Here is a 14,266-nt window from a genome sequence, read left to right as displayed (position 1 = left end):
TATCTATCTATCTATCTATCTGTCTGTCTATCTATCTATCTATCTATCTATCTATCTATCGTAATAATGTATGATTTGCAAAAATGATAACTGTGTGTATATGAGAGAATCAAATCAATGCGCGTTGTGCACACGCTACATTGATTATGGCCAAGCATGCGCCCCTAAAATAGCATATGAATAACATGCGCAACGCGCCACTGACTTTAAACTATTTTTTCCTGGTTAGTGGCGCAATTGTTTTCTAAAGCAAAATAGCATGAAGGAACGTTTGCGCTGGAACACGCCTCCTTTTTTGCGCTGAACCGCCCAGGGAGCGCAAGTTCATTCCCTAGTTTAGCGACGTGCGTCTGTGGAGGGAAAAGCGCGCTTTGCGCGGGTGCAAAATAGGAATGATACATGCGTCTGTGTACAAAGTCAATTGCTCTGGGTGCAAGATAGGGCCCATAGTGTTTGTTTGTTCCAATGTAGGCTATATTCAAACTAATGAATCCTTAACTTTGAATTACGTATGATAAAATGTATACTTTAGTTTTTACAAAGAAAGATTACACTGGAAATATTGTTACAATTTTAATTGTTGTTGTAATTGTATAACCTTTTTAATAAAATAGCACAAAAAATATAATTTAGCCTGAATTACCGGTATTTGTTGTTAATGTTCTGTATGCATACAATGTTATATGGTAACTGTACGTTTTCAATAAATTAACCTAGTAGGCTATTTTATAGATTCAAATAGACACAAAATCTTGTTTTTATTCATTTCTACTGGTAGTCCGTTTTGCTCAAATAGAAATAAAGGCCTGTCTCTAATTCTGGCCTCCTTCCAATAAGGGCCTGGGCCGCGATGTGCTTGAGTAAAATAAAGGCCCGGGCCTATATTAGAGGATTTACGGTATATATATATATATATATATATATATATATATATATATATATATATAAGTATGTTTCAATCTATCATTACAATGACATATGATCGTATAGTGGTAATAATTTTGTTGCAATATGACATACCTGCAGTTTATTAAAGATAGGACAGGAATTATTCATCAATAACACACTCTCAGTTCTGTGGTCTCTGTGAGGAGTGTGAGAAGATAGAAAAGTGAACCCCTGCCCCCATTAACACTGTAACTGCATCTGCTATTCACTATTTCAAGTACACACGTGACTACAAATACACCATCTTTGACATATAAAGACAATATACTTTGACAAAATTAACTGCATGATATTTTATGAGCGTAATCCACCCTTTTTAATTATATTTAAGAACCATATTACTATAGAAACCCGCTGTTCAAAATGGCGCGCGGGCGTCAACTTGAACCAACACATCGAGTAACTCATTAACACAAAACCCAGAATATCCACAAAAATAACGACATTCAAACACATCAAGTAACTCAATCCAGCATTAAAACATGTCATCCACCGATATTGATCAAAATCTTAACTTAATCTATTATATTTACACATTTTATTTCGGAGCTCATTTGCAACATACCTGTCTCGCTCAAATCCAAAGCTGTTCTAAGCTTTGAGCGGGACGCGATTGGACAACTAAAAAAAGCAGCCATAAAACTCAATACAATATTTAAAAAAAAAACAAAAAAAACACAGACACACACAAATAAAATAGAAATAGATTAAATTTATTTCTGGGAGGGAGGACAAAGTTTGCTGGAATAATCACAAAACTCAAAACACTACACTACTATAATCTAGAGTCTGTTATCAGAGGAAACTGTCTAAGTTATGCATTTCAGAAATGTACATATTCAAAATCACACAGTTTGCGAAAGATGTATTAATTTAAACAATGTAATAATTAAAGGTAGAATACAATGATATCATTGAAGTAATGAATACTTGCTTATTAACAAATGATTATGACATTTAGAAAATTGTAGCATTGGTGCATGTTGATTCACTTTTTTTTTTTTGACCAACATTAATGAAGGACTGTGTGTGTGTGTGTGTGTGTGTGTGTGATGAACTGAACAGAAGCAGGAGTGTAAATAAACACACAGAACAATAATCAGAAACAGAGGAATAAAGATCAAGAGGAAACTCAAATATGAACAAAAACAGCAAAACTAAACACAACCCTGACAACAACTATAATAATAACATGATAAATGCTGTACATCACATGATCACTACACACACACACGCAGGAGTGTAAATAAACACACAGAACAATAATCAGAAACAGAGGAATAAAGATCAAGAGGAAACTCAAATATGAACAAAAACAGCAAAACTAAACACAACCCTGACAACAACTATAATAATATGATAAATGCTGTACATCACATGATCACTACACACACACACACACACACACACATCTTTAAATGTCTCTGTTTTATGATTTATTTATTGAATTTTCACAGCAACAGAGAAAAACAATCAGAAAAGTAAAATTAATAAACAATCACACATCAAAAATAAAACAAATAATAAAAAGATAAAGATCAGTCCAGAACCCCCCACTAACAGGGTTAGTACAGTACACAATATATTACAGCAGAAGCGTCTTTAATAATACACACATAACCCAAAGCAGAGGAATCATGTTTTGAACAGATCCGAGAAGTTCAGATTAAACATCTCTGAATGTTTAGAGTTGAAAGTCTAGTTTTGCTCGTATCATCCAGACATGTTTCAGTGAGTCTCATTGTGTCTCATATTTCCTCTCTCTTCTCTGTGTATCATTGTCTGTTTCTCTGTATTTCACTGACAGAAGTTCAGCTGTGCTATTAATGTAATGAAGAGACAATAAGAGACTCTAGAACATCTCACTGTTACTGATTTATCATGCAGCTCAAAGCATTATGGGTAGAATCTCTCATCAGTCTATTCTCATTCATCAACACAGTTTCACTGATGATCCAGACCAAACCCAAAACCCAGGATAGAGTGTGTGTGTGAATGTGGTCTGGACTGTGTGTATGAGGCTCGGTGTGTCAGAGACGCTGTAGAAGGACAGAGTTCCTGCACTGTGATCCACACACACTCCTGTTCTACACACTCCTGTTCTCCTGATGATGGGCTTTACAGGGAGTTCAGTCTTAATGTTATTGTGTGTGAATGAGTAACTGGAGGAAGTGCAGAACAAACTCCAGGACTGATCATTAGATCCAAACACACACTCAATACCCGATCCCTTCCTGCTGATGCTCTTATATGACACTGATATAAACACACCTCTCCCACTCCACTCAATCTCCCAGTAACAGCGTCCACACACACTCTCTCTACACAACACCTGAGGATACACATCAAATCTGTCTGGATGATCAGGATACGACTGGACACTGTCAGTTTCAGTAATCTCTCTGTTCTCCTCAGACAGACGGAGGCGTGTATTCACTGTGTTCAGATCCAGAGTGAACTGATGAGAATCTGATGGAGAGAAAACACATCGGTGAACTAGAAAAAAAAGTTTGTTGAGACAAACTTTAAGTTGGCTTGAGAAAGCCGGACCAGATAGTTTGAGAAAGTTTAAAGTAGTTAGAAGTTTAAAGTAGTTTAAATTTTGATTGATAAATTAGTTAGAAATAAATAATAGTTAGAAAGAAAGAAAGATTACTTAGAAAAGAAAGAAAAAAAGATTATTTAGAGAGAAGGAAAGAAAGAAAGATAGATTAGTTAGAAAGAAAGAAAGATAAGTTAAAAAGAAAGATTAGTTAGAAAGATAGATTAGAAAGAAAAAAGATTATTTAGAAAGAAAGAAAGGTTAGTTAGAACGAAAGATTAGTGAGAATGAAAGATTAGTTAGAAAGAAAGATAAAGAAAGATAGATTAGTTAGAAAGAAAGAAAGAAAGATAAGTTAGAAAGAAAAAGATTAGTTAGAAAGAAAGATTAGGTAGAAAGAAAAAAGAAAGATTAGTTTGAAAGAAAGAAAAAAGAAACAAAGATAGTAAGAAAGAAAGAAAGATTAGGAAGAAAGAAAGAAAGAAAGAAAGAAAGAAAGAAAGAAAGAAAAAGAAAGAAAGAAAGGGAAAAAGTAAGAAAAAAGAAATAGAAAGAAAGAATAGTTAGAAAGAAAGATAAGTTAGAAAGAAAGATAAGTTAGAAAGAAAGATTAGTTAGAAAGAAAGATCGATTAGTTAGAAAGATAGATTAGTAAAAAAGAAAAATAAATATGGATTAGTTAGATAGAAAGAAAGATAGATTATTTAGAAAGAAAGAAAGATAAATTAGTTAGAAAGAAAGATAGATTAGTAAAAAAAGAAAGAAAAAAATATGGATTAGTTAGATAGAAAGATAGATTATTTAGAAAGAAAGAAAGAAAGATATATTAGTTAGAAAGAAAGAAAGAAAGAAAGAAAGAAAGATTAGTTAGAAAAAAAGATAGACTAGTTAGAAAGAAAGATAGATTATTTAGAAAGAAAGATAAATTAGTTAGAAAGAAAGATAAATTAGTTAGAAAGAAAGATAGATTAGTTAGAAAGATAGATTAGTAAAAAAGAAAAATAAATATGGATTAGTTAGATAGAAAGAAAGATAGATTATTTAGAAAGAAAGAAAGATAAATTAGTTAGAAAGAAAGATAGATTAGTAAAAAAAGAAAGAAAAAAATATGGATTAGTTAGATAGAAAGATAGATTATTTAGAAAGAAAGAAAGAAAGATATATTAGTTAGAAAGAAAGAAAGATTAGTTAGAAAAAATGATAGACTAGTTAGAAAGAAAGATAGATTAAGAAAGAAAGATAAATTAGTTAGAAAGAAAGATAGATTAGTTAGAAAGATAGATTAGTAAAAAAGAAAGAAAGAAATATGGATTAGTTAGATAGAAAGAAAGATATATTAGTTAGAAAGAAAGATGGGTAAGAAAGAAAGAAAGAAAGAAAGAAAGAAAAAAAGATAGATTAGTTAGAAAGAAAGAAAGATTAGTTAGAAAAAAAGATAGACTAGTTAGAAAGAAAGATAGATTAAGAAAGATAAATTAGTTAGAAAGAAAGATAAATTAGTTAGAAAGATAGATTAGTTAGAAAGATAGATTAGTTAGAAAGATAGATTAGTAAAAAAGAAAGAAAGAAATATGGATTAGTTAGAAATAAATAAATAAAAATGGATTAGTTAGAAAGAAAGAAAGATAGATAGATTAGTTAGAAAGAAAGAAAGAAAGATTAGTTAGAAATAAAGAAAGATAAGTTAGAGAGAAAGATAGATAGATTAGTTAGAAAGAAAGAAAGAAAGATAGATTAGTTAGAAATAAAGGAAAATAAGTTAGAGAGAAAGATAGATATAGTTAGAAAGAAAGAAAGAAAGAAAAAGAAAAAGACAGAAAAATATAGATAGATAGATAAAAAAGTTTGAAGATAGATAGATAGAAAGATAGATAGATAGATAGAAATAAGAAGTAAAGAGTAGGTAGAAAGAAAGATTGTTAGAAAGAAAGAAAGATAGATTAGTTAGAAAGAAAGGAAGATTAGTTAGAAAGAAAGATTAGGTAGAAAGAAAGAAAGAAAGAAAGAAAGATTAGTTAGAAAGAAAGATAGAAAGAAAAAAGAAAGATTAGTTAGAAAGAAAGAAAGAATAGTTAGAAAGATAGATTCATAGGTTAGGAAGAAAGAGAAGAAAGAAAGATCAGTTAGAAAGAAAGAAAAAAGGAAGAAAAATTAGTTGGAAAGAAAGTAAGATAGATAAAAACAGTTTGAAGATAGATAGATAGATAGATAGATACAGGGAACTACACTGCGACCTTTTGAAATGCCATTGCGACCCTAATTTTTAATGGGTCGCAAATGTATCACTGATTATTTTTGTACCTATGTTTTAGGCAATAGCCTATGCTATGATTTACTATGAGCGTTTATTAAAACAGAAATGTGTATTTTAAGAATACGTTTTATAACGTGCTCTGAGCATTTAAAACATCAAGTTGGCTTCAGCTCCGCGACCGTTACTTAGATTAAAACGTAGCCTACCATTCAGTGCTGCGCGAGCTCTCTCTCACACAAACACGGACACGCGCACACAGAGAGAGAAGAGAATTGTAAAATGAAAATTGACGGGCTATAGTTTAACATTTATTATTTAATACGTTTAATATTTTAACGTGTTCTAACGTGTGCGTTCCTCAGCGCGTACATGTGAAGCTCACATGCACTAAAAGCCTGTCTAGTACCAGCGCCTGGATACTGGACTAAGTTATCTTTCGAGTCTTATTGTGCTTATACTGTTAAATACACACAATGTTTACATAAACAAAGTCGGTTATGTCTAAAGTGAAAGCAAACTTGAGAAAATTGAGTAAATCTGCTTGTCAAATGCGTGTATATTAGACGCGTCGCGCGCAACTCTTAAAGAGACAGTAGCAATAGTAAACACGCTGCCGCTTGTCCTTAAAGGGATAGTTCACCCAAAAATAAAAATTATCTCATCATTTACGCACTCTAATGTTGTTCCAAACCTTTATTAATTTCCTTCTAATATTTTCTAATATTTTTCTAATATTAATATTTTGAAGAATGTGGCTATCCAAACAGTAGCCCATTGACTTACATAGGAGAAAAATATACTAAGTCACTGGGGTACATCAACTGTTTGGTTACCCACATTCTTCCAAATAACTTTTATTTTCAACTGAAGAAAGAAACTTATTCGAGTTTAAAACAACTTGAGAGAGTAAATTATGACAATTTGAATTTTTAAGAGAACTATTCCTTTAATGTTAATAAAACAACACAATGCAAAGAGAAAATCACTCACTGCTATTGACTGATAACTTTAATAGTAGCTTTAATAAGTATCAACGTATAATTTATACAGTGAAGTCTGTTTTGTTTTATTTTCATATTTGTTCATTTAATTACTTTCTTCAATGCTACTGTTAAATACACCTACTGAAGCTGAAAACATTTTAATACACTTAATACACTTTGTATATTAAGTTGTGTATGTGTAATGTGTATCTTTGATCTTAATATTTAATAACAAATAATGACAAATATTTTTATCTTCGCCCCTGTCTGCCATTTTTTTTTTTTTTTTTTTTTACCTAAGGCTTTGTTTTTAAAATCTGGACATTAGTTTGGCTGTAATGCTCAGTCACAAAATACAAATAGTAAAACCAACATAAAAAAGAATCGTGATAAAATCGTGATTTTCCTGAAAAAAATTGTGATATGATATTTTTGCCATATCGCCCACCCCTAATTGGAATAATAAATTAAGTAGCCTATCTTAATTGTACACAATGTTCCTGTTTTTTTTTTGTTTTTTTTTACTGTGTTATGCCATAACGGCAATATTAATATCGCATCACTACTTAAGAGTTCAGGAGTCTGCCCATCTGTGCCAACCATAGCATGTTGAAATCCATATTGCACTTTATTGTGTACTGTATTTTCTAATGCAGAAAATCTATCCCAACCAATGTTAAAGAAAACAAAAACAACAAGGCATGTGGTTTAAAAGATGGCAAGTAAAATAAAAAGCACATCTGTATGCAATACAGTTTCATTATTGTTCATTATTATCCAGAGCGGCTTACTATAAATAATTTGTGCGACCAAATCATGTTTTGCGCCAGTAACTGAAAAAGTTAGTAGCGCAAGTGCCACCAGTGGAAAAGGTTAGTGTAGTTCCCTGAGATAGATAGATAGATAGATAGATAGATAGATAGATAGATAGATAGATAGATAGATAGATAGAAAGAAAAGGTTTGAAGATAGATAGATCGATATATAGATGGAAAGGTTTTGAAGATAGATAGATAGATAGATAGATAGATAGATAGATAGATAGATTAGTTATTAGTTAGAAAGAACATAGATAGCTTAAAGCTTAATTGAGTATCAATGGCTTCTAGCAGTTTACATAAAACATAGTTCAAACAGACATGGACTTTTGGTCAATGAAAGTCTATGGGATTTTTAGGATTTTTAATATTAATTTAAAAAAAAAAACTGTAACACCAAACCAGCCTGAAAAGATATAGCACACTAAGTCAGAACAGTATGAAGGTCTGACCCGAGTTTGGAGTATGTAGCTTGAACGGTCTAGGAGGAGTTAATGTCTAAAAATTTGCGGTCAGAAAAATAAGAAGAACAAGAAGAAGAAGAAGAGGAAGTTTAAATACAATATCAGGAAGTTGGCTTTCTCAAGCCAACTTAATTACAGAAACTTTCTATCTTGAGTCTTCATTTCAGATCTGACTCGTTCATTTAGGATTGTAAGCAACCGATGATAATAAAGCACTAAAGAAATATCATTCTGTAACAGCTTTTGTCCTGAATGAGGATCTGACTGAAATCGCCACGGTTACCAAACAGAAAAGATAGGATTCTTATGTTCAAATATTTCTGTAATCAGGAATTATGAAACTGTCTGATCTTTTACAGTTTTTTTAATTACTTTGCCACAATTTTCACAAGCAAGAATTACATTTTCAAAACTCTTCGTACTAATATCACAACAGATCATCAGAAGTGTGTGTGTGTGTGTGTGAATGTGTGACTGTGTGTGTGTGTGTGTGTGTGTGTGTGTGTGTGTGAGAGAGTGTGTGACTGTGTGTGTGTGTGTGTGTGTGTGTGTGTGAGAGAGAGAGAGAGTGAGAGTGTGTGTGTGATAGAGAATTTGTGTACGTGCGTGTGTGAGTTTGTGTGTCTGTATGTGAGAGTGTGAATGAATATGTGTGTGTGTGTGTGTGTGTGTGTGTGTGTGTGTGTGTGTGTGTGTAATGTGAGTGTGTGTGTGTGTGTGTGTGTGTGTGTGTGTGTAGACGTACATTTTCGTGGTCCTGCTGTAAACCTGATCTCTCCTCCATGATCCACACTACAAAACACACACAGTTAATCAGTAAACACACTCACACACGCACACACTCTCAGACACACACACACACACACACACACAATCACTCTCTCTCTCTCTCTCTCTCTCAGTGGTGGGATTTTGGTAAAGTTCAAATGAAACAATTTTGTCAACAGCATACTCGAAATATTACTGTACAGTTATCTAAATCCATGAAGAACTTGGAGACATCAATAGTCAAATTACAGGAGTTAGCTGAATCAACTGGGGGGGAGGATGTTTTGGAAGCTCTTACAATGAAAAAAACTCAATTTGGTGATCTTTTAGCGGTTAAGGTGCAAGGAGCTCTGGTTAGGTCCCGTTTTCAGAATATTGACCAAATGGATGCTCCAACAAAATTTTTCTTTAATTTGGGGAAAAAAGAATGGGCAGAAAAGATTAATTCACGCGCTGCGCTCCGAATCTGGCATGTTATTATCTGACCCTATTTATATTAGAAAGAGAGCAGTTTGTTTTTATGAAAAGCTGTACAGCTGTGAATGTGCTGCAGACCCTGACACTGACAATGTTTTTTTTGAAACTTGGCACAGGTGTCTGAGGATGCCAATACGAAACTCCGTAAGGCCATGAGCCTAGAGGAGTTGAACAAGGCCCTTCAGGGCATGGAGTCCGGGAAGGCTCCTGGCATCGATGGTCTTCCAGTAGACTTTTATAAGTCGTTCTGGACAGTGTTGGGGGAGGATTTGCTTGCGGTGCTCAATGAAAGCTTGGCTGAAGGGCGGCTGCCGTTGAGCTGCCGTAGAGCAGTTCTTACACTCCTCCCGAAAAAAGGAGACCTGACGGAGATTAAGAACTGGCGCCCTGTGTCGCTTCTTTGCACAGATTACAAACTGCTCTCAAAAAGTTTGGCAAATAGAATGGCAGAGGTAATGGAGCAAGTTGTTCATCCGGACCAGAGCTACTGCATACCTGGTAGGGTCATTTTTGATAATATTTCTTTAGTGCGGGATATTCTAGAAGTCTCCAAGTTGTTTAATTTAGATTGTGCGTTGCTTTCTCTGGATCAAGAGAAAGCTTTCGATCGAGTTGAACATAATTACCTATGGAAAACCTTAGCAGCTTTTGGTTTCTGCCAAGATTATGTGGAAATGGTAAAGATGCTGTATACTGATGTTGAGAGTGTGCTGAAAGTGAACGGTGGCTTATGCACTCCTTTCAAGGTTGGTAGAGGTGTCAGGCAAGGATGTTCGCTATCAGGAATGCTTTACTCATTAGCCATAGAACCATTATTGCAGCAGATAATAGCAAATTTGACTGGTTTAAATATACCTGGTTTTAACTGTAACATTCATTTATCCGCTTATGCTGATGATGTGATTGTAATAGTCAACAGTCAGAAAAGATATAGAGATATTAAAGAAATTACTTGAAGATTTTAGAGTTTTATCTTCTGCTAAAATAAACTGGGACAAAAGTGAAGCTTTAATATGTGGAAATTGGACTGGAGAGGAACTAAACATTCCTGATGGTTTATTTTGGAGTAAAGGAGGTTTAAAATACTTAGGGGTCTTTTTAGGAGATGAGGACACTGTACAGAAAAACTGGGAAGGGATTGTTGAAAAAAAATAAAGGTCGATTAGCCAAATGGAAATGGCTGGCCCCAAACATGTCCTATAAAGGGCGTACTTTAATTATCAATAACTTAATTGCATCTTCTCTCTGGCATAAGTTGGCATGTATAGATCCACCTGTGAAAATGTTGAATGAAATTCAAGCCTTACTGGTGGATTTTTTCTGGGATAAATTACATTGGATTACAAAGAGCATTTTATTTTTGCCTAAAGAAGAAGGTGGACAGGGTCTGATAAACTTGCAAAGCAGAACAGCAGCTTTTCGTCTACAATTTATACAAAGACTTCTTTCGGGATCCACTGTTGGAGCAATCATTAGAAAATGGAAGAAGCTAAACATGACTGTCAATCTCCCTCGGACTGGGGCTCCATGCAAGATCTCACCTCGTGGGGTCTCAATGATCCTAAGAAAGGTGAGAAATCAGCCCAGAACTACACGGAAGGAGCTGGTCAATGACCTGAAAAGAGCTGGGACCACCGTTTCCAAGGTTACTGTTGGTAATACACTAAGACGTCATGGTTTGAAATCATGCATGGCACGAAAGGTTCCCCTGCTTAAACCAGCACATGTCAAGGCCCGTCTTAAGTTTGCCAATGACCATTTGGATGATCCAGAGGAGTCATGGGAGAAAGTCATGTGGTCAGATGAGACCAAAATAGAACTTTTTGGTCATAATTCCACTAAACGTGTTTGGAGGAAGAAGAATGATGAGTACCATCCCAAGAACACCATCCCTACTGTGAAGCATGGGGGTGGTAGCATCATGCTTTGGGGGTGTTTTTCTGCACATGGGACAGGGCGACTGCACTGTATTAGAGTCTGAGCTGTTTTCTGGGCCCTGGAGGTGTTCTGACATGCTCTGACATTTGTGCTTTTTTCAGTTATTTATAAACATGTTAATGGCAAAGGTGTAAATTCACTCTATATAGCACAAACAGGGCTACCAAAATATCTGATCAACATGCATGTATATGTTTGAATTTTTAAGAGAATAATGTTTATGCATGGTTATTGGAAAAAATAAAAATGAAAGTTGCAGAAATAAGGCCACAAAACACATACTAAATATGTGGCAATAAGACTTTTGACTAATGGATGTGGTCGCCTATAGTTTTTTCTTCAAAATTATGTGAAAATAGTCTTGCTTTATCGTTCACATAAAACCATACATTGATTTGAATTGATGTAAAACAGGTTTTGCTTGGAAAGCCAATATGCGAGGGGGCGTGAACGAGGAGTGGTTTACACCTGAGAAATACAATGTCCCACCCACTCTGCATAATGATGAGCCATTCACTCAGGTGTGAAACTGACTGAGCCACAATGCAAGGACAAAAGATATATTTAGAAGAAGACTTATATTGACCATTTAAGATTTTGCTTACATCTATCTTGTAAATATGTTTTGCTATTTTATTAAAAAGGTTACAACAACAATAATTACAATTTCAACAATATTTCAAGTGTACTCTTTCTTTGTAAAAAAAAAAGATTATAGGCCTACATTTTATCTATGTATTCATTACTTTGAATATAGCCAACATTGGAACAGCTAACATCTTAGTTGATGACTTTATTTTTGACAAAAATAGTAGGCTATTTTATATATAGAAATTGCTAAACAAAAGCTTATTTGACGAGGCAGAATATTCTACAGTAAAAACTGTACCCAAATCTACTAAACAAAATGTTGTCTTTCATATTTCGCCTGACTGTAACGTTGTTTTCATGAAATATTAGTGCATATTGTTAATTTGCCGTTTAATACGTTGCTTATACAAATAGCCTACATTTTATTTCAACATATTTCAGTCGATTTTTACTCATCTCAGTATAGCAATACAGTTTGCTAAAACATCATCATTCATTCACACACGCGATTTAAATTTAACTTCTGGCAAAGATGAAGTTGACGATAGGCTATTGACTCGCGATCTTCGCAGTAGGCTAGTGAACGCACCGGAGAAATGCACATTTATTAGGCTACATAGTTTTTTTGTTTTGGATGGTTTTGTTTAGAACCAGCTTTCTGTAAATATATTTCAAATTTTTTTAGACATGTGAGGCGAGTAGGCTACGGTCTGGTTCATGATGATCTCCAGTTCAGACCTTATGTTGTGATTGCTAGCTAGCCTATATTTACTTTAAATCCAGGAAATTTGTTAATGAAAAAATTATTAAAATGAAGATACAATTGATACAAAACGAAATTCGTTTTAAAGAAAGGATTTGTACTTTCTGTTTTGAGGTCTCTGTGAATGTTTGAAAGTCTTTTAGTGCTTAGAGCGCTCGCGTCCATAATGGAGAACTGTCACGTAATATTGTTTTTTTCCTCATAAATGCGAACACGAAAAATAAAAGACAAAAGACTTTTAAGTAAAACTTACTCCGAAATTGTGTCCTCGGCGGAATTCGCTCTTCAATATGCTGCCGTTCGTCGTCTGAGTTACAATCTTCCTCTGAGGAAACAACCCGGTATCATGCATTCTTCCTCGCTGTCCAGAATCATCTGAATGGCGTCTTCATTACCGGAGAAGCGTGCCATACTCAAAACGCGATGAACTATCAGTAAGTCTGATAGAAACTGTGTTTTTATGGCATTGATCGGGGGGCGTATGCGATGCATACTAGATCACCTAAACTATTTACATGTGAATCGCGCCGGGGGCGGGGCGGCCGCAGCTGATTATAGAGATAATGAGGCAGAAGGAAAAACGGTACCTCTCCTTGCTTTCAAACGGATTACATGAGTTGAAAACATTTGTTTTTTATATAAATTACTTCATTTAAAAGAAGAGATTTCAAGCTTCATAAAGACATAACTCACATGCCTGTGTGAGAAGTATTCGCTGAGTTATGATTCATTTTCGGACGTGTTTCAGAATGGACTACACGGACAGAGAGAAGGCAGAACTCGCTTCGTGTTTATTTTTCTTTATTTGGCAAAAAGCACCACACTTTGTTTTTATTGTGAGTATACACAAAAATAATACACATTTAACAGAATCGATTGATGTATGAAACTCCTATGGAAAATCAAAGTCAACAGAGTATTTATGAGTTTCTTTTACACTGATAAAAAAAAGCGAGCTGGTATCGCCGGCGATACCGTCGACCTCTGGGGGTTAAGGAAAGGATGACCGGGGCCATGTATTGCAAGATTTTGGGGAACAACCTCCTTCCCTCAGTTAGAGCATTGAAGATGGGTCGAGGCTGGGTCTTCCAACATGACAATGACCCAAAGCACACAGCCAGGATAACCAAGGAGTGGCTCTGTAAGAAGCATATCAAGGTTCTGGCGTGGCCTAGCCAGTCTCCAGACCTAAACCCAATAGAGAATCTTTGGAGGGAGCTCAAACTCTGCTCAAAACCTGACTGATCTAGAGAAGATCTGTGTGGAGGAGTGGGCCAAAATCCCTCCTGCAGTGTGTGCAAACCTGGTGAAAAACTACAGGAAACGTTTGACCTCTGTAATTGCAAACAAAGGCTACTGTACCAAATATTAACATTGATTTTCTCAGGTGTTCAAATACTTATTTGCAGCTGTATCATACAAATAAATAGTTAAAAAATCATACATTGTGATTTCTGGATTTTTTTTTTTAGATTATGTCTCTCACAGTGGACATGCACCTACGATGACAATTTCAGACCCCTCCATGATTTCTAAGTGGGAGAACTTGCAAAATAGCAGGGTGTTCAAATACTTATTTTCCTCATTGTATATATATATATATATATATATATATATATATATATATATATATGACCGGATGAAGTGTATTTTGTTAAGAGCTAGACGCCTATGTAGGCTATCTATACCTGCTCCCTTCCTACAGAGGGCGTCTGTTGCA

General features: G+C 34.6%; 1 protein-coding gene across 1 annotated transcript in view; it reads right to left on the bottom strand.

Annotated features, from left to right (window-relative positions):
• Positions 1–1,752: 1,752 nt before the first annotated feature.
• Positions 1,753–14,266, bottom strand: part of LOC311081699 (protein NLRC3-like) — an 88,509-nt gene continuing 75,995 nt past the window's right edge. The window contains exons 7-8 of the mRNA XM_084112327.1: positions 8,755–8,801; positions 1,753–3,417 (exon numbers count right to left, since the gene is read on the bottom strand). Of these exons, the coding sequence (XP_083968453.1) occupies positions 2,882–3,417; positions 8,755–8,801 (583 nt within the window). The 3' untranslated portion in view covers positions 1,753–2,881. The remainder of the gene's footprint in view (positions 3,418–8,754; positions 8,802–14,266) is intronic.

This window comes from Abramis brama, assembly GCF_963993115.1.
Source record: "Abramis brama genome assembly, chromosome: 4".
Taxonomy (NCBI): domain Eukaryota; kingdom Metazoa; phylum Chordata; class Actinopteri; order Cypriniformes; family Leuciscidae; genus Abramis; species Abramis brama.
This window is presented reverse-complemented; position numbering and strand designations above follow the sequence as displayed.